The sequence below is a fragment of the Malania oleifera genome, chromosome 1, assembly GCF_029873635.1.
Source record: "Malania oleifera isolate guangnan ecotype guangnan chromosome 1, ASM2987363v1, whole genome shotgun sequence".
In the NCBI taxonomy this organism is placed as follows: Eukaryota; Viridiplantae; Streptophyta; class Magnoliopsida; order Santalales; family Ximeniaceae; genus Malania; species Malania oleifera.
In genome coordinates, this window is record NC_080417.1 from 1229919 (window position 1) to 1254495 (window position 24577).

Genomic DNA, 24577 nt, shown 5'->3' on the forward strand with positions numbered 1-24577 from the left:
TAGTAAGAATGCACAATCAAGAGAAGAGACATCTCCTTAACAAGATATGGTAAATCCCAGAGGAAACAAAAGAAGAAAACCAAAAAATGTAAAGAAAAGTGCAAGAAAACCAGCACACCCTAAAAAGTCAACAAAAAATGCCAATTGCGCTGACTATATGAAAGACAGATCCACTTGAAGTTTCAATTACTCACACACTATAGAGAAGCTAGAAAATGAATCTTCTCCCACAACAACAAAAATGATGACTTCTCCCTAAAAATATACAAGAGTTACGTTCCTTTCACAAACCCCAAAAAACTGCAAATAAAGCACAATTCCATAGCGCTTTTTCTTCCTTCTTCCTACCAAACCCAACAAATGATATTGCCAAAAACTACTCCACTATCCCTGGACAAACCCCACTCTCTACAAAATAATTGAATAGCTTGTTCCAAACCTCCCATGCGAAATCAAAATGCAAGAAAAGATGCAGGGCTGATTCTAAGCAATTAAAACAAAGCGTGCATATATCTAGAGACAAAGCCTTTAAAAGCCTCCTAATCTGCAGCAAGTTGTTAGTATTTATCCTATTAAGCACAACCAACCATAGAAAAGCTTTGATTTTAGGGGGGATTTTGGCTTTACAAATAGTTTTGTAGAGTGGAAAGGAAAAATCGGTGCGAACCAAGAATTCACAAAAAGATTTGCAAGAGTAAACCACCAAGGATCCAACAACCTGGATTGACTATTATCTTCCAAGGATACTTGACAATTATTCAACGGGACCAACAATGAAGATAACTCATTTGTTTCCCTATCATTCAAGGATCTCCTAAAATGAAAGTCCCAAATTAAAGGACCGCCCATATCTACAATAAAAAGAAGAAATGAGATCATTCTACCTTGAGCTCAAAGGAGATAGACAAGGAAACGAGTTGGACAAAACAACACTCTCCAACCAAAGGTCCTTCCAAAAATGGATATTACACCCCTTACCCAACACAAATTTAGTATGGGGAATTATGAGAAGGTAAGTCTAGGAAATAGCTTTCCACTAATTTTTTCGGAGAACATCCAAAACCCATATTAGTATCCCACCCATTCCTATCAAGCCCAAACTTGCTTTTAATAACTTTATGCCACAAGGAAGAATGCTTTAGAGGGAACCACCAAAGCCACTTGGCCAAGAGAGTCATGTTCTTAGACAACAAATTTCCAAGACCCAAACCTCCCTCCCATTTAGACCTACAAACCATCTCCCATCTCACCAAATGATCCCTAAAACCCCCTACCCCTAACCAAAGAAAACCTCTCATAATTTTCAATATTCTAGCAACACTCACTAGAATCTTGAAAAAAGAAAGAAAATACAATGGGATACTAGAAAGACAAGCCTGACTTAGGGTAATCTTGCCTCCCAAAGAACAAAAGCACCCTTCCACCCATCTAAACGCTTAGGCACTCTCTCGACCACCAAGTCCCAAAAGCTAACTGATCTAGGATTACCCACCAAAGGAACCCCTAGAAAGGACAATGGCCACTCCAAATCAATGCACCCTACCTCCAAAGATAACTCCCTAACATGCTTTGCAAGCATATTAATTGCCACAATATCACTCTTCCCCATATTAATATTAAGCCTTGAAACCCTTTCAAAAATATGGAGCAGCCTCAATATAATCAAAAAAAGGCCTATGATCCTCCAAGAAAAAAACAATATCATCAGCAAATTGAAGCTATGAAACCGTAATCTCCTCCCTCCCCACTCCCAAACCTTTCACTAAACCTCAATCCACCTCCCAATCAACCATTTTACTCAAAACATCATCCACTAACAAACAAAAATGGGGAAAGAGGATCCCCTTGTCTAATCTGCCCTTGTGGCCCAAAAATAAGATTTAGGCTCACCATTCACTATAACCAAGTAATACACATTAGACATACAGCCTTTCATCCATCTTCGCCATCTCTCTCCAAACCCCTTCCTCATAAAAATCTTATCTAGAAAGTTTCAATTGACTCAAACACAAGCCTTTTCGAAATCCAGCTTTAAAATGAGCCCCTTCTTGTTCCTCCTCCTAATGAACTCAGCAACTTCATTCACAATCAAAATAGCATCCAAAATTTGTCTCCCCAAAAGCACTTTGGGCCTTAGAAATAGTCTAATCAAGCACCACACTCAACCAATTAGCTAGTACTTCAGTGATTATTCTATAAACACTAGATACTAGACTGGTCTATAATCAGAAATCTTAATAGACCTACTTTTCTTTGGCACCAAAGCAATAAAGTTAAAGTTAATACTCTTACTTAAAGTCCCATTCCAATAAAATTCATTGAAGACCTTCATCAAGTCATTCTTCACTACCGGCCAAAAAGCTTGATAGAAAGATAAATAAAAACCATCCGGCCCAGGAGCTTTATCCCTCTCCATCCCAAAAAACTATAGACCTAACTTCCTCTTCCTCAAAAGGTCACTCTACTTAAGCTCTCTTATCAACAAACAAAGGATCCCACTCCAACCCTTCCACCATGGTTTGCTCTCATCCATCTCAAAAAACAAGTAATAATAAAAATCAATGATCTTAGAGGAAATCCTGCAAAATATCCAAGATAATAAACCCCCTATCCATCTCCATCTCCCTAATCAAATTCTATCTCATTTTCCTGCTAGGATATGGAAAAATCAAGAATTACAATCACTTCTCATTACCCATTAAACTTTGTCTTCTACCTCCAACTTCTCATTTCCTCAAATATCTAGTCCAATTCATTCTTCAAGGAAACCCTCCTAGTCTCCTCCTCCCTTAAAAGAGTATGCCTTCTTCCTTTTTATCTCTCTCTTCCAATTCTCCTAAAATACTAGTCTTTTTAAACCTAATACCTCCAAACACTTCCTTGCTCCACTTTTCAGTTTTTCTTTCAACCTCTTCAATTTCTTCATAAATCTAAACCCCTCCCAACCCCTTTCCACATCCTCACTCAAGAATTCCTTGACAAAGTTTGGGAGGAGCCATGGTCTAACCACATATTTTCGAACCTAAAAGAAGTGGGACCCCAAGGCACCTTTCTTGATTCCAATAAGGTAGGAAAACGATCAAAGGTGGTTCTAGGTAGCAGAACTTGGGAGAGATTAGGAAACTCCTCCCATTCATTGGTAAAAAAGAACCTGTCATTCTACTAGCCATCTCCCTAGCTCCACCCATCCACCACATAAAATTAGCAATTCCCAAAGGAAGATCCCTCAAACAACACTCCCTAATAACCATAGTTGCAGTAACCCTACCACAAACCCCCCTTCTTCTCTTGAGTGGTGTTTTTACAATCTCAATGGGCACTCTTTATTTCAGCTGTTTCTTGGGGCTGACTCTCTACCTTCAAAGAGATTGGGAGGCAGCTCTAGCTTAGTTTGTTTGTATTGTTTGTACTTCTCTTATTGTTTATTCGAAGGTCATCTCATCCTTCTTGCCTCGTAACTGCATTTTGTTCTGTTAATAAATTTTTTCTTATATCCAAAAACAGATGCATGTAATTGCATCAAAAGAGAAGTTAAAAAATGAATAAGAAATTGGAATTCAGTTCCTTACAAATATATAAATTGCCCCATAGTAAGAGTATTATGTGAATTGGAAGACCTAATCACGACGATAGGTCTCTCCCTCTGTTTATAATATATGCCATGTACATAACAATGACCACAATACCCTTACTAACTCATACACTAACTCACGATTACTAACATAGCAAAAACACACAGCAACAATGCTAAATAACTAAAGTGACCAGTAACATTCCCCCTTGAGCTAAAGCATAAATATCATGTGCTCCTAGCTTGTTACAAATGGATTTAGCACAAGGACCCTCAAAGGCTTTAGTGAATAAATCAGGAAGTTGGAATTCAAACTTCACATGAGTGATTGTAATGAGCTTCAGCACAAGTCTCTCCCAAAAAAGTGACAATCAACTTCAATGTGCTTATAGAAGACTCGATTGGAGGCAATATGAATAGAAGTTCTTCCAACATGTTTTTTAGCCCAAAAATACACACATGTGGTGTGGGCCATAGCCCGATACTTTGACTCAACACTTGACCAAGCCACCACAGTTCATTTCTTCCTCCTCCACAATACCAAGTTACCACCAATAATAACCAGACGCAGATCTTCTTGACCTAACCCAAAATATGCATCTGTATATCCTTAAATGTGAGCGTGATCTCAATCCTAATGTAAAATACATCTATAAAATGCACCTTTGAGATATCTCTAAATACGAATGACTACATCCCAGTGACTTATTTTCAAAGAATCAAGAAATTAGCTCACAAACACTTGTTCAGAAAGATATATTTAGTTGAGTGGTGACTATAAGATAGTTCAACTTTCCAACAAGTCTCTGATAGACTAGTATCATCCGAGAACCAACAACTCACCCACATCTAGCACTAATTTGCATAGGGGTATCAACAAGCTTTAATCCCACAAGACTAGTCTCGTCTAAAAGGTCTAGAACATACTTTCTTTATGACAAAACGGTCCCATACGAGATCTAGATACTTCTATACCTTAGAAGTATTTCAATGACCCTAAATCCTTGGTTTAAAATAGTCTATAGAAAATGCTTCAAGCTCTAGATACCTTAACCATCATCACCAATAATCACAATATCATCCATATACGCATCAAGCAAAATCATACCAGGAGGGATGTGAGATAAAATACAGCAGATCAAATGTAGGTACTATGGCATGAACCAACAAAATCATGCTCTAGGATACTGCTTTAGACCATCAAGCATTTCTTGAGTTGACACACTAATCTTAACACCCCCTAAACCCGGTCAGTTGCTCCATATAAACCCCCTCTTAAACATTACAATTTAGGAAGCATTATTCACATCTAACTAATGTAGAGGCCAATGACAAGTGGCAACCAAGAAGAAGAAGAACAATGAGGCAAGTTTTGCAATCACGAAGAATGTGTCAAAATAATGTGAGTATATCCCTTTTCAACAAAGCAGGCCATTAAACAAGCCATAGAACAATCACAGTATACACCTAGACAACCAACCACAAACTTCGAGATGCCAATTCCCAAGTGTCATTAACATGCACACATCTCTTCAACCATTGCAATCCTCAATTTAGAATGGGATAAGACCTCATAGACAGACACGGAAAGAGCAACAAAAGCTGGCTACAAGTGTGTTTACCTTTCTGATCAACAATAGGGAAACCAACATCTTGGGAAAAAGGATCATCAAGCAAGGAAACCCATAGAAGTTGAAGCTAGAAGAGGATCTCTTCCCTAGAGTTGTTGTGCGTAGACCTACAAATTATGATGAAAGAAGCTACCAGAAAGACTCAAGGATGAACATACAGGAGGACTAAGGAGAGATAATAAATTAGGATCTACAAGGCTAGGCAGATGAAGGGACTCGTCAAGGTGCATCGAGCTCAAGGAACTAGAATAGCATGGTGTAGACTGAAAGAATGCAACACCATCAAAGACAAAGAATCGATGTAAAGTAGCCCTATAAAATCAATATTCCTTTTAAACACAAGAGTAGCCTAACAAAAAAAATATGAATTTGATAGCATAATGATCCTACCATCCGTTCCGGGACTTACTAATGGATAAAGAATCAAACAAATATATAAGAAGAAAGTGAGAATAAGGGAGCTTTGGGAAGAGAAATAAATAGGGCATTTTACCATCAATGACAGCGGACAGCATTTTATTAACAAGGGAGCAAGTAATGAGCATGGCATCACTTCAAAAAACTTTGGGGACATTCTTTTGACATAATAGCATACGAATGACTTCAAGAATACACCTACTTTCTCTCTCTGCGACTCCATTTTGTCTTAGAGTGCGAACACAAGATGGTTGATGAGAGTTAGTCATGAGTAGTGAATTGAATACAAAGGAACTCCTTAGCATTATCACTACGAATTTTGGTACATCACTAAGACTTTATTTGAGAACAGAAGGCATTAAACATATTAAACAACTCAAAAATATCTTCTATCAATAGAGCCAAGTCATCCTGAAGTAGTCATGAATAAATGTAGCAAAATAACGGATCCCCCAACTTTGACATGACATGACTAAGACCCCAAACATGAGCTAACATGAAAGGGCTAGCTGCCATTTATTGACTAGGGAAAGAAGGAAACATGATATGCTTTCCTGGAAAGACCAATACTCAATACTAGATACAAAATTCAAAGTAGGAACTAGCTTGTTTAACTTGTACAATGAAGGTGATTGAATTTGAAGTGATGAAGCAGCAGCAATGCAGGCAATGGGAGGAAGAGAGCGGCGCAAAGTAGTGAAGTCCTCCAACCTCACATCACGCGCTAATCGTCTTCCCCATCATCAATCCTAAATAACAATAGAATCAAGAAAGAAGTATATAGAACAATTTAGAAACCTCATAATCTTATTAACAGACATGAGATTTAAGGGAGATTTAGGAATGTACAAACAGAGGAAAGAAAAATTAGGTAGACCCATTAGCAAAGGTAACTCGAGGTAAGTTTTCAGAATACTAGACGACAAAAAAAATTGGTTGCAACAATTGGTGGGAAAGATACTCGATGACATACAGGTTGTATAGTTACCACTATGAACAAAAGATGCAATGTGATGAAATGTTTGTTAGGATGCCTGATACTGCAAGAACCACAAATACCTCTCCTTCGAGCACTTATGGTATGTTGTCCACCAATGGATAAAACAAGTGACTTCTGAGGGAAACATACTTCGATTCCACCCCAACACACACAGCCTTGATTACCATAGCAAAGCACAAACACACAACAAACAAGATACGTTTGAGATTCATGGACTCCATCCAAACGCACAAACACACACAGCCTCTACCATAGGAGCAAATCAAAAACACCCAACGAACAAGACAAACAACCAGAATTCACAAAAGCTGCAACATAACACTATCTCAGGCCCAACAAACTCAGTAACTACTCACAAACAGCCTCCCACACAATCATTCCTAGATTAAAAATCCATCACCAAGGACTCAATAATAGGGTGCATAGAGGGATTTGAACGATATAGGATTGATTCAGGCCAAAACATGGCTGTATAAATGTATGAAGCTTCACACACCAGCACATGGTATCAACACTGCCAGCCTTTGATGGGAGCGTGAGAGCAGCTTCAGCAATGGGATTTCAAGGGTTGGCAGATATTAGTTTTGCAAGACCTGAAGGGATTTTGGTGTTCCTAAATTAGCAGTGTCATCCGGGGAATTCTGGCAACTTCTGTATCTTCCGACAGCTACTGGCTGGTTTTAAGGCCTATAGTTCTAGAAATTCTCCTTCAATGGTAGCTATACAAATTATTTATGGTCTTAGGCTTTGGTTTGATGTTGGCCATGGCACTTAGTGTATAGGTCTCAGGACCATGCTCTGATACAATGTTAAGAGTATTAAATTGGTGAAGGCCTAATCACAACGATAGGCCTCTTCTTTATCTATATACAGAGTTCATTACGATGACCATGATACCCTCACCAATGCATGCGCTAACTCACGCTAACTAACACAGCAAAAACGCATAGCAAAAATGCCAAACTAAATTAATCAATAACACCCCATTCAGAATTTTATTAGATAAGCACTTGTTGGTATCATTTCTCTTTCTTGCTTTGTATTTTGTGAAGAAACAGGTCACAACAATGTTTAGCTATGTTGCTAATTTTTAAGCTGTTGTCATCAGTATGTTTTCACTTCTTGTTGCCAGAACAGTTTAATATCTAGAATTCATCTTTGTGGATTAAATCATTGTGTGCATAATTTTTTTATGAAGAAAAACAAAAAAAAAATTGTTGTGTATGTTTAAAATAAAATTTAAATTTAAATATCACTAAATTTTTAACATTTTGAGGAAAAATAAAAATTATCCAAATAATATTTTTACCAATTCTCAACCTTCATTATACAATAGGATTGTTCTTGCCCAATGTTTGACATGCGAGAATGTAACAAAACAAAATGGAATTAATATTTTTACATGTTCACCATATAATTTTTCATTCCATTCCAACGTACCAAATAAGTCTTTGGAGTACTAAGGTTACATTTGGTTCATGGAATTTCTATTCATAGGAATTTTAGTCATAGTACACGGACTTGATAGGTGGCAATGTGTTGTCATCATAAAGCAAATGATAATGCAAAAGTTTTTAAGAATCCGTAACATGGAATAGACAAAGAATAACTATCCCAAAAAATTTCACCATACAAATGTCTATCCCAATCTTATTCCACGCTGAATGGAACAACAGAAACTTTTGCATTAGTGATTTTTTTCTAAATTATTAGATTCCTATATAATTTTTATTCCATTCCCATATTATTCCATTCTATTCCTAGGAATAGACATTTGGCAGACCAAATGTAATCTAAAAAGAAAGTGAGTTCAATTCTTAGGTAAAACTGTCACTCCTAAGTCCTATCTTTATTATAGTACATTTTAACAGGTGTTCTTTCACATTTCTCATTATCCTAATCATATTTTAATTGATTCGAACTCAAATTATTTGTAATGTTCAATTTACTAAGGTTTATAGAATTACCCTATAACTGCTCCGTATTTACATTTAAAACTTCCTTTAAGGTGATTGAAGGATAACATGATAATTAATTGGTATTTGACCCAGTAATAAAACTGAACATGCATTCGATCAGAGGTTACTAATTTGTTTCAGTTTTGGGAATATAACCTAAAATCAATAAAAGCACTCTCTCGCTAATGTGTAATTTGGTCAATATTGCAGATGTCCAATTACCCTTCCCCTTATTTCATGGTCAACAAATGCTGCCCCAAGCTCACTACAAATGTTTTCATTTTTTTTTAATAAACAAAAAATTGCATTAAAAGAGAGAAGAATGTACATCAGAAAAGTAGAAAGAGAAAGGAAAAGATAAAAAAAAGACAAGGGAGAATAAGAAACCTCCCCCCCCCCCCCCACTTTACATCAACAGAAACTAGTTACAAAGAAAGCAACCTAAACAGAGAACCAAACTCAATGTGATCAGGCCAACCAATCCTGCTGCAAGTCTTCCAGAGAAGCATGACAAAAAAACCATTTTCCGACACCCACAGTGACGCAAGATATACCACCCTACTCCAAAGCAAATTGTTAGCAGGAGGCCACACCTCTGAATATTCTAGCATTCCTTTCAACCAAACACACCAAATAATAGCCATGATGGTGCGACACCATAGAGCTTCCCTATCCTTTCCTTGGCCAAAACCCCTGAAAGTAATGGTATAAAAGGCCTCCAAAGTGCATGGATAGACCCAATTTTCAACAAATATACCAAAGAACTTATCCAAATACCCAACAAGAAAGGGCAATGAAGAAAAAGATGTGCACAAGTCTCTTTGCTACTCATACAAAGGACACAAATGTCAGCAGGGCAGGGCCTTCTTAGGTCTTCTCTTCTTAAGGAAATCATTAAATTAATTCTGTCAAGTACCGCAGTCCAAATAAAAGCTTTTATTTTTTATGAGCTTTAGCTTTCCAAATCAAAGGATACAAAGCAAAAGGATCTGCAGTGGAATCACAAGTCAGGTAGGTGAAAAAATATTTACAAGAGAATTCCTTAGAAGGATCTAAACTCCAAAGCCTATTATCACTCCCCAAATGAACATGAAAAGAATCGAGCCACCCGGCCAAAAGAACCATCTCATTAATCTCTCTCTCATTTAGATTTCTCCCAAAATGGAAGTTCCAAGAATGCCCCATCTTCTTGCAAAAGAAGAAAAGCAAAAATCAGGGTGTCATGAAGAATCAATAAACCAAAAAACGAGGGAAAGTACTAGCCAAAGGCATTTCCCCCACCCAATGATCCTCCCAAAAGCAAATTCGCTCCCCATTACCCACTGTATAATGGACTTTAGGAAGGAAATAGTCATAAATCTGAGATACAAACTTCCAAAGACTCGAATAAGTAATGCTAATTCCCACTTTAGCATCCCACCCATTTTGTAGTATTCCAAATTTACTGCAAATTACCTTATGCCAAAGAGAATTAGGTTCTAAAGGAAAGCACCTTAACCATTTTCCCACCAAAGAGATGTTTTCAGACACCAAGTTACCAAGACACAAATCTCCCTCCCTTTTAGGTCTACAAACCTCTCCCCACTTGACCATAATAAATCCCTCATTAATTTCTCAAGCCTCCGCACCTATCTCAGAAGGATTCTAAACAGAGAAAGGTAATACAAAAGGATGGAAGATAGACAAGCATGGATAAGGGTAATACAACCCCCTAAAGTGAAGAATGCTCCTTTCCATCCATCCAGTCTCCTAGCCACTTTCTCAAAAACAAGGTCATAGAAAGCGTCTGCATTGGGATTACACCTAAGGGGACACCTAAATAAGTAATAGGCCAAGTCAAAACAGCACAACCAGCTAGCCTAGCCAAAAAGATCCACATTAATACGCAAACCCACCACACCGCTCTTAAGAGAAATTAATTTTCAGCCCGGCACTTTCTCAAACACCTGTAAGATAGTTAACAAATTAGAAATGCAACCTAAGTTATCCGATAGGAAGAGAACAGTATGACTTCAAATGTTCATTCCTTGCTTTGATCTTTTAGAGTTATAATAGTCATATGTTTATTGTATGACTTCAAGGTAACCTGCCAACAGATTTCATGACTTCAAACTAACAAGTGTTTCATTCAAAACACCAATGCATTGTTGTGTGAATGCCTTAAGGTAATACATTTTCATACATGTTAGTAGATGCTCAATATTTTTATTTCTATTGCAATTACATATATTAGATTTGGCCAGCAATTTAGGAATTATTACTTGTTTATTTACTTTTAATTTAATAATCTTTGTTAGGCAAAATCTTTAGCATGCACAACAAGGATTGATTGTAGCTGTAGGATACCAATCACTTTCGAGTCCTAGGATGCTGTAATGTTGCAGAGGTATTTTTCTTGGTGGGCTCAAACCAAGATCTGCCATCCCCCTTGACCTTTACGAAGCTAGCTCCAAGTGTCCAAATCACCTGCTATCCACAACTCATGTCCTTCCATTATACTGCTTCCTAGCCACATGCCGCTACTGCTCTGTGCCATTCAAATTCTCCTCCCTTGTTGATTAGAGTCTTATATGGCCTCCTCCAAGGATGACGTCTCCTCTTAACACTATTAATACCCCCTTCATGTCCCATTTTTAGCAACTTTTGGCCATCACTTTCAATAGAATTTTTCTCTCTAACCTTTTCTCTCTAGAAATGTTACATAACCCTTGCTATTGTACTCCTAAAAACATTCACTTGCATCATCCTTGGAGTAAGGACACTGCATCCTCATCCTTACATTATTCCCACTTTGTCCACTTGCCACTCGACACTTGACCTCCTATAGATTACCTGATTTTACTTCCATGTCTATCTCTACTTCCCCGGACCCTGCATACGCGGGAGCTTTGTGCACCGGGCTACACTTCTTTTTTATATTATTGCCGACTCCTATGCTTATGAGGTGTCAGCTGACCTATTTTGGCATGCATTTCGCCTCCCACTTAAAGTGTTAGCTTCCTACTACATGGCTCTCTGGCCTTCTATTTTAAAATTCCCCAAGAGAAATAAACCAAGAAGTAAAAATTTACCTTTCTTTCCTCTCAACCATTTCTTTCTCATTATTATCATTAGGTTAATAATTTGTAGAAAATTTGTTATTTTTTACAATGAAAATGTTTATCTAAGTAGTTATATTGCTATCATATTACTGAATTATTACAATTTTTTTATATGATTCTCCAGTTCTCCTATTGTGTGTTTCACTATTCTTTTATTTCACATTATTTCCTATAAAGTTATCCATACCTATTTACTATTTTTGCTACCTACCAATGACCTTCAGAGCTATGAAATCATGGCCGAAGATGCCAAACCACATCTTCAATCCAACTCTGTAGCTGTAGTCTCAACATAAAACATTTCATTATAAGTAACTTGTCGGTGCAAGCTTACATCAAGCATGATTTTGGTCAAGAAAATTAATAAACATTAGAAAGCCATATCAAGACCACATAATTGGCACATAATCCTTAATCAGACTATGACAGTGAAGAATCCATTGAAGGATGGCAGATTGCATTAGCATGTCATTGTGAGGACAGAAGCCAGAGAGCAGAAAACATGATATTTCATGATAAGTTTCTACCAAGGAAAATCCGAAATCTTAAAAAACAATATGAACAAATAACCCAAAAAAAAAAAAAAACTGTTAAAAATATTTCTCTTATTGACATTTTACCCTCATGTGCATTCTGCTTTTGATCATTAAACTCACTGAACCAACAAAATTAAATTTGTTTGAAAAAAGAAAAGGCATAAAGTCAAAGATAAATTTCAAACAAGGAAATCAAACCTCTCGGCAGCCTCCAACTTAAAAACAGGTTTCGTGCCTGTTCGCCTGTTAGTTTTCCATCTCTGTCCGTGTCTACTTCCACAAATACTTTAGTATACTTCTGAACAGCAGATTGAGTCATTCTAGGCCATGGAACCTGAGACTGGCCAGAAGAAGAATCCCCAGGTTTTTTAGGAAACCCTGTTGATGCAAATGCAGTCATACTTTGAGCAGGAACTTGCTGATTCTGTTTTATAATTGGCTGAGTTTGCTGAAGTTGACCACCCAGATGTTCCTTGGTAAATACGCTCTGCAAAGGTTCAAGATGACTTGGCTTAACTGCAGGTTGTGGCCCAGCAGATACTGCCAAAATGGCTGATGACACAGGTAAGCTACCTGCAGAAAATGTAGGAGCAGAGGAATCTTCTTTTGGTTGAGGGATGGCCATGGGAAATGCATCCCCATGAAATGCATTAGACAGCCCATTTCCTGAAACTCCTGATGTTTTAGAATCATTGCTTTCCACCTTGTGTGATGGCACCAAATCTTGCGTCTTTTGTGCAGCAGAGACTGTCAGCCCAGTGGTTGCCAGTGGTTTCAGTTGTGCAGAGGGAGTCAAACCTGATGCTGCCAACCCAAATCCATCCTGAGCAGTGGAAGGACTAATCCCTCTATCGGAAATTTGTGAAGCCACTCCCACTTGGAGCCCACCAGTATTTCCACTAAGCCAATCAGCTGAGCTGTTTGAATTAAGCGGATGAGGAGCTATCAAATTACCTCCCCCAGGAATTCCTTGGCTGGCAGCACCCTGCTGTGGATGGGAAGCAATGCTAGGAGGTATGCCCTGAGGTGGCCTCACGAACTGATTTTGTTGAGATGAAATATGCTGCTGAGCCATGTTTACATTTGCAAGCAACTGCGGGCCCCTGATGGCAATGTTTTGAGATGTTGCTGGTGCAGCACCACCCAACTGTGTGACAGGTGCTGCCACGTTAGAAGTTGATTGTGGAGCAGGGGTAGCCACAAGATTTATTTTGGGGGCAGGAATTTTAGCTGCAGCGGGACCATATAATGCTGCCTTCACAATATCTGGGGTCAGTTCTCGCTTACTTTGTGCCACAGTAACAAGTTTGAGAGCATTATAAAACTCTGCTCGTCCAAGGAAACCAATTCGATTTTGATCTGCATGCATCCATACCTGCACAGAAACACACGAGTATATAAACCATATCAAGTTAGTGCTGTGCAATAAAATATCAAGGTGTTATGATTCCCAAATCAATTGGGATTTCTAGTTAGCGTGGTATGATTCCCAAATCAATTGGGATTCTATTTAATGTTAGGATTATCTAATGTTTGATTAGGATTCGAGGGGATATTTTACATTCCTAACAAGAGTAAGTTTCTCTACACTATATATAGTTGTAATCCCTACAAGGCTTTTCCATTTAAGCAATGAAGCAATAACATAATTCATAGCCTTTGGCTAATTTGGAGGCAGATCCCCTCGAAGTGATCAAATCCTATCTCTCTTATTATTTTCCCTTCTTTAAATTTCCCCAATTTCTCCACGATAAAACCCCAGGGTTTGATCATTTGGTATCAGAGCTGGCATTCTTGTGGATGTCGTTAACTCGCCAACAAAAGCAAGATCTTGGAATTCTTGATTTTCACTCATATGCAATGGCCTCAAAAAATTCAGCAGTCCCAAATCGAAGCTAGGCTAAAGGCTTAACTTAGCAATATGTTTAAGTCTTAATTAAAAGACATCCAAGCATCACTCTCTAAACTACTCATTGCATCTTCCCATAAAGAGAGAGAAGATGATGTCTCTACATCAACTAATCATAGGGAGGAATCATACATGCGTGAAGGAGGTCACCAAGGAGAGCGTGATCATGGTCCTTTTCGTATGAAGGTAGAATTTCCTCGGTGGGATGGTGATGACCCTATCGGTTGGCATTTTCACCGCATTCCAAAATATCTAAAGTTGAGATTACTTCTTTAAGTTGGGATGGCGATGCTATTCAATAGTATGAATAATTTGAAGCTCGTTATGGAGTGACTTTATGGGTAGAATTTGTTTCTAGATTACTTGTCCGATTTGGGCCCACTGGATATGAGAATATTTATAGAGAGCTTGCTAAAATATGGCAAACTAGCACTTACTTGAAGTATCATACACAATTTGAGCGGCTATCAAATAGAAATAAAGATTGGAATGAAAGCGAACTTGAGGGTACTTTTATTGAAGGTCTCCAACCTGACATTTGACGTGAGGTCAAAGTGCATCGGCATGGACTATGACCGCTGCAAATTCCTTTGCACAGTTAGAAGAAGAGAATTTGGGAAAAGAAGTGAATAACAACATCACTTCAGCAAGACCATTAGCAAGCAAAATGTTAGCAGCACCATCACACCACCTGCTCCTCTCAATCCTCCTTCCAAACGATTGACTCAAGAGGAACTCAAAGAGAGAATGACAAAAGGTTCGTGCTGGCATTGTGATGAAAAGTGGCATAGAGGGCACCACGGCAAAAAAAGGACAACTCCAGATGATTAAACCAATGAAGGAGCCAAAAGAGGTTGTGGATGAACCCCCCCCCCCCTTTATTCAGATCAGGAAGCTATGGAATCTGATGATAATGATGAATCTATCACTTCTTCAGTTCATGTTTTAGTTGTTTATGCTAATCCTCAAACCATGAAAATTAGTGGCTTCCTAAAACGCCAACCTATTACTGTCTTAATTGATACAAGTAGCACAAATAATTTCATGGACAGTAAAATTGCTAAACGGCTAGCCTATCCTATGGAGCAATGTGAAAAGTTCGATGTGAAGGTTGCAAATGGAAGGACCTTGACATGTCAGAGCAAGTGTCCGAAGGTCAAACTTACTGTGCAAAATCAAGAGTTGTATGTTGATTTCTTTCTGCTTCCACTAGAAGACTATGAAGTGCTTTTGGATATTTAATGGTTAAGGACTTTAGGTTATATGGCTTGGAATTTCTATAAACTGGTTATGAAGCTCGCCGCAAATGGCTGGAGAGTGGAGAGTGACTCTTAAAGGCAAATGTTGTGGTAATATCACTATAGTTTCAAGCCATCGTATGGAGAAGCTCCTTAAAAAGGAGCAGCATGGTTGTCTAGTACAAATTTGAGCACCAGAGGAGTTACAACATCAATCTGGCCAGGATGAAGGGCTAGACTCTTATTTCAGAATTTTTTGACCTATTTGCAAAGCCATAGGGATTGTCACCTCAGCGAACACATGGTCACTGCATTCCTCTATTGCCATAACATTTAGTTCATCTGCAAACTGTACTCACCTCATGAGCATCATCTATTTGTTGAGAAGTCTAAATACAGGTTTGCTCAACCGCACGTGGAATACCTTGGGCATATTGTTTTCCAAGAAGGTTTTTCAGTTGACCCTTCTAAAATACAAATGATGACAGACTGGCCTATTCCACAAACAATAAAAATGCTGCAAGGATTTTTGGGGTTGACTGGTTACTACCGCAAGTTTGTCAAGGATTATGGAATGATTAGCGCTCCACTGACTGCTTTACTGAAAAAGCATGCATTCAAATGGAATAAGGAGGCTGAACAAGCCTTTGTCAAGCTTAAGCAGACAATGTCCACCACGCCAGTTCTTGCCTTGCCAGATTCAAGGTGTTCATCATTGAGTCTGATGCATCAGGAGTTGGCATTGGTGCAGTTTTAATGCAAGACAGACACCCCACTGCTTTTGACAGTCAGGTTTTTTCTCCATACCACATCAGCATGACTAACAAAGAGATGCTAGCCATTGTGCATGCAGCTACAAAGTGGAGATTCTCAGAGTTTATTGCTGCTCAGCCTTGAGGACAAGGCTGATTTAAAGGAGGCGAAAATGTTAGGACCCCCAAATCAATTGAGATTTCTAATTAATGTGTTAAGATTCCCATATCACTTGGGATTCTATTTAATATTAGGATTACTTAATGTTTGTTAGGATTCCCAAATCATTTGGGATTTCTAATTAATATGATTCCCAAATCAATTGGGATTCTATTTAATGTTAGGATTATCTAATGTTTGATTATGATTCGAGGGGATATTTTACATTCCTAATAGAAGTTTCTCTACCCTATATATATGTGTAACCCCTACGAGGCTTTTCCATTCAAGCAATGAAGCAATAACATAATTCATAACCTTTGGCTAATTTGGAGGCAGATCCCCTCGAAGTGATCAAACCCTATTTCTCTTATTATTTTCCCTTTAAATTTTTCCCCAATTTCTCCATGACAAAATGGTAAAACCCCATGGTCTTACCACAAGGTTCTCACTAGGATCAAGGAGAAGGACCCTACAAAAGTAAATAGAAAGAAAAAAAAGAGAGAGATTTAGCAAGACTCACAATGGAGTCTACATAAACCACTAGTCAATTCTATATCTAATTTTTGCAGTTCCTTTTTAACTTGAGTGGTTGGTAACACGAGATGCCAGCCAGGGTAGCCAAAGGGTCTAGGAGGGAAAAAATTGAAGCACCTTCATAGTAAAAGAGTACTCAAGGCTGCTTTTGCAGCTCTATGCACAGGAATATGCATGTCCATACCTGTCCCCAATTCCCTAAAAGAGGTCCTATTTTTAGAGATTTAAAACAGTTGTTGGCAACAATCCTTCTGGAGGTACTGTGGATTCCTCCGGATGACAACAATGTGATGCTCCTATCACTTCAGCAATCATGATGGTATGGTGATGATTAGCCCTTTCCCAAGGTCTTCCCCCATCACAAGTTAACCAATCAAATCAGTCAAGTGACTTAGGTACAGGCTCCATTTGTTTACAATAAACTGCCTCGGCTCTTTTAATGATCAGAAATTCAATGAACCAGTCTTGTTTAATAGACCTCCTAATTAGTGCTAAATTATTTCAGACCAAACTAAATATCTTCCCGTTGCTGATTTAATAAGAAGACTATTCAGAGGCTCTGTTGGCATTTTTGCCCCTAAAATTTGTAAATTCCACAATAGTCCGTGACACACTTCTCCTTATCTCCCAAATACTATCTTGCATACATATTTAGTGATCAGTTACCAAACAAATGAAAAAATTTAGCATTTGAATTCAGATACAGTTCCAATTATATTCTAAATCCAATTCATAAATTCAGAATTTTGTTCAACATTCAGCACTTTATGCTTAATTTATCAAACAACCCCTTAGACTCTTACTTTAACATGAGTGGATTGGCCTAAGCACAACCCACTTTGAAGCTCCACAGGGATCAGCTAAGGGCTATGGTGTGGCTCATTCCTCAATGTATTCCTTGATTTCAGCCGCGTAGTGAAGACCTTCTCAACTTGTCCCATAGATGAGGATGGCAAGAATGTGATGCAACTCACACCAATAAGAATCCTTCAAACATCCCTGATGATCCATCCTTGACCTTAACAGTGCACCCTTAGGCTTGTCATGGAATGAAATGGAGATCCTGAATGTGCTGCATGATACTAAGTCCTCCTTGGGCTACACTTGCATCCCATGTGACAGATGAAATGCCAGTCCACCTCCCAAATGTGGCTTCATTGCATTAATGACTAATTACTAGAGGTAGAGGTGGATAGATGCTATGCTTGCAAATGGATACTTGTCGAGAGCGAAGTATGCACAGAAGCATCAATTTTTTTAAGATAAAATAAGAAACATTATTAGAAAAGGATAAAATACAATGAGCAGAGGATAAAAGTCATCCTATAGGATAAAAACAAAAGGCAAGTGAAACAAAAAACAAAAGATCTAAAATAGCAAAGCCCTCCAATCCCATTGCACATCATTCTGTCACACATCCTGAAAACAACCCAAATGCCTATCACCAGTGTGAAGTCCAAAAAATAAAAAAAAAGCACCTTAAGTCCAAAAAATAAAAAAAAAGCACCTTACTCCACACCAGGGTGGGAGTCATCACCCTTCCAATAAAAATTCTAGAATTGTCTCCCACCAAATACACCAGACCTAGCAAAAGTTGCTCATCTCCAAATTATTTCCCCTTCCTTACCTTCAAAGCCTTTAAACATTCAAAGTAAAAGATTCTACAAAGTACGTGTAGGACACACTCAATGCCTCCCGAAACATCCCAAAAATCCAACTCCACACACTCCATGATAGTGTGAAAAAATAAATGAGCATTCGTTTCATCGCTTTGATAACACAAAACAAAAATATTGAAATTTAAGTCTTAAAAAGGGTATTCTAACCTGAAGTAAATCATTAGTACTAATCCTAAACAAAAACCACATAAAAGCCCTCATAACGGAAGCAAATTTTAGCTTTCCAAATCATATAATGTAAAGGACATAAAAACTTGCTGAATCACAGGTGAGATGTTCAAAAAAATGATTCACAAGAAAACCGTCCATTGCTCAAAGCCATCCAAAATCCAAACTATACAATTAGGCTTGAAAGAAAGAAAGAGAATCAAGCACCACTTGTGCATCCCTAACATCAGATTTCTACAGAACTCAAAATTTCAAGTAGCAAAATCCCCCTCAGAAATCAAAAAACCAAATATAGGAGCATTATGACAGCTAGAAAGACAATAAAAGTGAGAAAAACAATAGAGAAAGAAGCATCCCAATCTAAGGCTCTTGCCACAAATAAACTCTATCCTTCACCAACACGAAAACTAACCCAAGGAAGACTGAAATGGAAATTTTAACGTAAAAACTTCCAAGGGCTCACACAACTGGCATTAATACCAACTTTGACATCCCAGTCACTATGTTGCCAAAATTTGCTATGGATGACCTTATGCCAAGGGAAAGGAAAATGGCATAACCATTTACCCACCAAAGCAATGTTTTTGGATACAAGGTCTCCTAGACTCAAAACATCCTTACACTTCAATTGACAAACTCTATCCCAAATTCCAATTAACCAAATGATCCCTCTAACACTCGCTCACCCTTGACCACAAAAATATCTCTCATTAATTTCTCTATCCTGTGAGAGATGTTTACAAGGAACTTGAAAAGCGGCAAAGAAAGGGAACGAAAAAGCAGTGAAACCTGCAATGAAGTAACAAATGCTCCCTTCGTTGGGGATGTTTTGGTAACAGAAATTATAGAAAAGTATGTAAAAGTCAGAGAGTGCATGAAGTTCCCAATCTGCCACATTCCTAGTAAAAGGAATATTCCCAAAAATTCCCTAATCAGTGATTTGGAGATGAAGACTGACAACGACATTTTTGTCCCAAACCAAAAAGGCAAAGAATAAAAACAAAAGGCAAGGGAAACAAAACAAAAGACAACTAAAACAGCAAATCCCTCCAGTCCCATTGCACATCAATCTGTCACATCCAGAAAAAATTCCAAATGCCTATCACCAATATGGAGCCAGAAAAAAGTACTCTACCCACCAAGGTGGGAGTCACCACCCTTCCATTAAAAAATCTAAAATTATCTCCCACCAAATACACCAGACATAGCCAAATTTGCACATCTCCAAATTATTTCCCCCTCCTTACCTCCAAAGCCTTTAAAAACATTCAAAGGAAAAAACTCTACAAAGTAGGTGGGTAGGACACACTCAAAGCCTGCCCAAACACCCCCCAAAAAGCCTACTCCACACACTTCATGAGAAAGGATAGTGTGAAAAAAATAAATGAGCATTCGTTTTATCTCTTTGATAACACAAAACAAAAAATTGAAATATAAGTCTTAAAGGGTCTTCTAACCTGAAGTAATTCAGTAGTGCTAATCCTAGTCACAAACCACATAAAAGCCCTGATTATGGAAGAAAGTTTTAGCTTTCCAAACCATATAATGTAAAGGACACAAAAACCTGTAGAATCACAGGTGAGTGTTCAGAAAAAATTCACAAGAAAACTGTCCATTCCTCAAAGCCATCCAAAATCCAAACTCTACCAGTTAGGCTTTAAAGAAAGCCGAGAATCAAGCACCATTTGTGCACACCAAACATCAGATTTCTACAAAAATAAAAATTTCAAGAAGCAAAGTTCCCCTCAGAAATCATATATATATATAGGAGCGTTATGGCAGCTAGAAAGTAGATAAAAGTGAGAAAAAAAATAGAGAAAGAAGCATTCCCAATCCAAGGTTCTTCCCACAGATGAAGTCTATCCTTCACCAACACAAAAACTAACCTGAGGAAGACAAATGGAAATTTTGGGGTAAAATTTTCCAAGGGCTCACACAAGAGGCATTAATACCAACTTTGGCATTCCAACTCCTATGTTGGATCCTAAATTGGCTATGAATGACCTTATGCCAAGGGAAAGGAAAATGGCATAGCCATTTACCTACCGAAACAATGTTTTTTAATACAAGGATTCCAAGACCCAAACCATCCTTACACTTCAATAGAAAAACTCTATCCCAATTAACCAAATGATCTCTCTAACTCTCACTCACTCTTGACCACAAGACATCTCTCATTCATTTCTCTAACCTATGAGCGATGTTTGCAATGAATTTGAGAAAAGATAAAAAAATAAAAGGGAATGACAAAGCAATGAAACCTGCATCAAATTAACAACCTTCTAGGATAAAGAAAGCCCCCAGTCAATGCATCCAATGGCTCCAATCTCCCAGCCACCACCTAAAAAACAAGAGTCCAAAAAAAGCAGCCCTAGAATTCTTCCCTAAAGGAATGCTTAGGGCCCATTTAATTGAGGAAAACAGTTCTCATTTTTCATTTTAGTTTTCCAAAAAATTACAAAAAAAGTAAACTAGTTTTTCAGTTTTACAACATTTGTATTAAAAAATAAAATAAATAAACAATAATAAAAAATTTTGACACTATTTGGTTATCGAACAGTTTTATTTTTCACTTTTAATTTTTTAAATAATTAAAAAAATGTCACATTGTTTTCCAATTTTCTAAATTCATAAAGAAAAGCTAGAAAACATCTTTTTATTGTTTTCTAAATTTATGATTTCTTACTCAGCTTTTGGGAGCATGGAGTTTGAATCTTAGACTTTAAAAATGCTTTCTTTTAAGCAAAATTATACTTTCATCTAGCACCTTTCTCAATGGGTCCTCAGGAAAGTGGTCAATTGGCTTCGTTTATTCACTTATTGATGTAGAAATAACAAACAACAACAACAACAAGCCTTAAGTCCCACTAGGTGGGGTTGGCTACATGAATCCTTTTCCTCCAATCCACCCAATCAAGAGCATTTTCCTCTATTAGATTAAGGGTTATTAAATTCTTCCTCACTACCTCATTCCAAGTTATTTTAGGCCTAACCCTATCCCTTTTTTATCAGATACAATAACTAACTCACTCCTCCTTACAAGTGCTCTACTAGGTCTGTGTTTCAAATGCCCAAACCATCTAAACTGCCCCTCCTTATCTTGGTTGTCAAATAGTTCTATTTTTAATTTTAAATTTTTTAAATAATTATAAAAATGTCACCTTATTTTCCAATTTTCTAAATTCATATAGAAAAGTTGGAAAACACCTTTTAATTGTTTTCTAAATTTATGATTTCTTAGTTGGCTTTTGGGATCATGGAGTTTGGATCTTATACTTTAATTTGTGTGGAATATAACAAACAACAACAACAACAACAAACCTTAAGTCCCAGTAGGTGGGGTTAGCTACATGAATCCTCTCCCCCCAATTCACCCAACCAAAAGCATTTTCCTCTATTAGATCAAAGGCTATTAAATCCTTCCTCACTACCTCATTCTAAGTTATTTTGGGCCTACCCCTACCCTTTTTCATGTCAGTTACAATAACAAACTCACTCCTCCTTATAAGTGTTCTACTAGACCTACGTTTCAAATGCTCAAACCATCTAAACCACCCCTCCCTTATCTTGGCTATCAAATAGTTTTATTTTTTATTTTTTATTTTTTAAATAATTACAAAAATGTCACCTTTGTTGGCCTAAAGACGGCTTGCGACTCTTAATTTTGATGATAACAAAGTAAGGTTATTTAATTTGCTTCAAAGTTGTGGTGTTTCAGGAAAAACATATATTGAAGCCTAGCATACTTCACAAGGAATCATTTGAAAGCTCATATCAAATTCAGGTGATCAATATGGAAAGCTCAAGGATCAATGAAGCTCAGAATTTAAAACAATAAAGATTTGAAAGCTCATATCAAATTCAATATTGAAAGATCAAGGATCATTGAAGCTCAGAAATAAAGAGAACTCAAAGCAGCAATGAAGAGTCAAATGTGTCATTAGGAAATGCTTTGTAAGTACTTAAAGTATATTTCAAGTATGAAATTTTTGTTGAAGCTCATTAGGCAAAAGAGAACCTTATTGTAAACTTGGAAAATATTTTTTAAAGAAAACAAATTAACATTCCAAGAAATGAGGAGCAAAGAGAGTTAGTTCAAGTCTATTTTGAAAACCAAAATTTTGTCCTGACAGGAGCCTGACTAAACTTGTCAGTCAGCTGTCAACTTAAGGGTTTTTAAAATACACAGACAGAAGGTCGTCAAGCTACTGCCTGGACCTTGATAGGCGCCAGACGAGGTAATCTGAGAAGCCTGTCTAGGTTTCATCAGGCTACTATCACCCTACTACCTGTTTTTTTTAAATTGAGAATTTCAGTGACAAACGCCTAAACACAAGGTGACAGGCGACTGCCACCCTACTGTCTGTGAAAAATACCTGTGTATTTTATTGATAGGCACCTGATCAAATTTCATCAGGCTACTGCCACGCGGTAGATTTCAAATTTTATAACGGACAAATTTTTGAAAAATTAGATTACTTGGGGCTCACACTTGGTTAAAACTTGGACACCACTCCAAGTAAACTTGAAGAACAAGTTAAATGATTTTCTACATCTATAAATAAGCCTCAAGTTATTTTAGGTCTACCCTTACCCCTTCTACTGCACCCCACAGTAGCTAAGTCACTCTTCCTCACAGGTGCACAATAAGGCCTACGTTGCAAGTGTCCATACCATCTGAGTCGTCCCTCCCTTATCTTATCTTCTATAGGAGCTACACCTAACTTACCACGAATATGTTCATTCCTTAATTTATCTTTCAATGTTATACCATTCATTCATCTAAGCATCCTCATCTTGGCAACTTTTACTTTTTGAATATTATGTTTCTTCGTCGCCCAACATTCTGATCCATATAGCATAGCTGGTCTTATAGCTGTCCTATAAAACTTCCCTTTCAACCTAGAGTTAAAGCAGGTTGGGTAAAATGGAGAAGTGCTTCAAGTGTCTTATGTGATCGTAGAATACCCTTAAAATTGAAAGGGAAGTTTTATAAGACAGCTATAAGACTAGCTATGCTACATGGATCAGAATGTTGGGCGACGAAGAAAAATAATATCCAAAAAGTAAAAGTTGCCGAGATGAGGATGCTAAGATGGATGAATGGTATAACATTGAAAAATAAATTAAGGAATGAACATATTTGTGGTAAGTTAGATGTAGCTCCTATAGAAGATAAGATAAGGGAGGGACGACTCATATGGTATGGACACTTGCAACGTAGGCCTTATAGTGCACCTGTGAGGAAGAGTGACTTAGTTACAGTGGGGGGCAGTAGAAGGGGTAGGGGTAGACCTAAAATAACTTTGGAGGAGATAGTGAGTAAGGATTTAATATCCTTGAATCTATCAAAAGAAATGGTCCATGATCGCATAAATTGGTGGAAAATGATTCATATAACCGACCCCACTTAGTGGGACTAAGGCTTGGTTTTGTTGTTGTATAAATAAGCCTCAAGACAAATGAATTCAATACCAAGAATCAAATTCAGCATTCAAAATCTCTAAATTGCTCTCAACACTCAAAGGCTCCCTCACTCTCATCTTGTGCACGAAATTTTCTGAGGCTTTGCTGATTCTAAATCACCAATCTTGTGCTACAATTCTGAATTCTTTCAATCATTGAAAGAACTATTCGATGATACACTCTCTTGAGCTTCAATTTAAGTTTCATATTTGAATTACTTTGAAGTATATAGATTGAATTTGTACTAATCAGCTCCTTTGAGAGCAACTCTTGTACACCTTCTTTTGAATCTTGTCTTATAGATTGATTGACGGTTCAGGTACTTGAATCGTTGGACCGAACAAGAGGATATCGTTTGGAGAGGCACACTCTAGCATAATTGAAGGAGTGATTGTAACAGTGTTATTCCGCCCGGAAAGGAACTGATATAGTGGAATCCTTTGGTATTTGCCAA

At 37.6% G+C, this 24577-nt stretch overlaps 1 protein-coding gene across 3 annotated transcripts in view; it reads right to left on the reverse strand.

Annotated features, from left to right (window-relative positions):
- LOC131151482 (uncharacterized) overlaps positions 1-24577 on the reverse strand; it is a 56732-nt gene that overhangs the window by 28489 nt on the left and 3666 nt on the right. For all 3 annotated transcript variants that reach the window (XM_058102736.1, XM_058102730.1, XM_058102724.1), the window contains exon 3: positions 12413-13589. In XM_058102736.1, the coding sequence (XP_057958719.1) occupies positions 12413-13589 (1177 nt within the window). The remainder of the gene's footprint in view (positions 1-12412; positions 13590-24577) is intronic.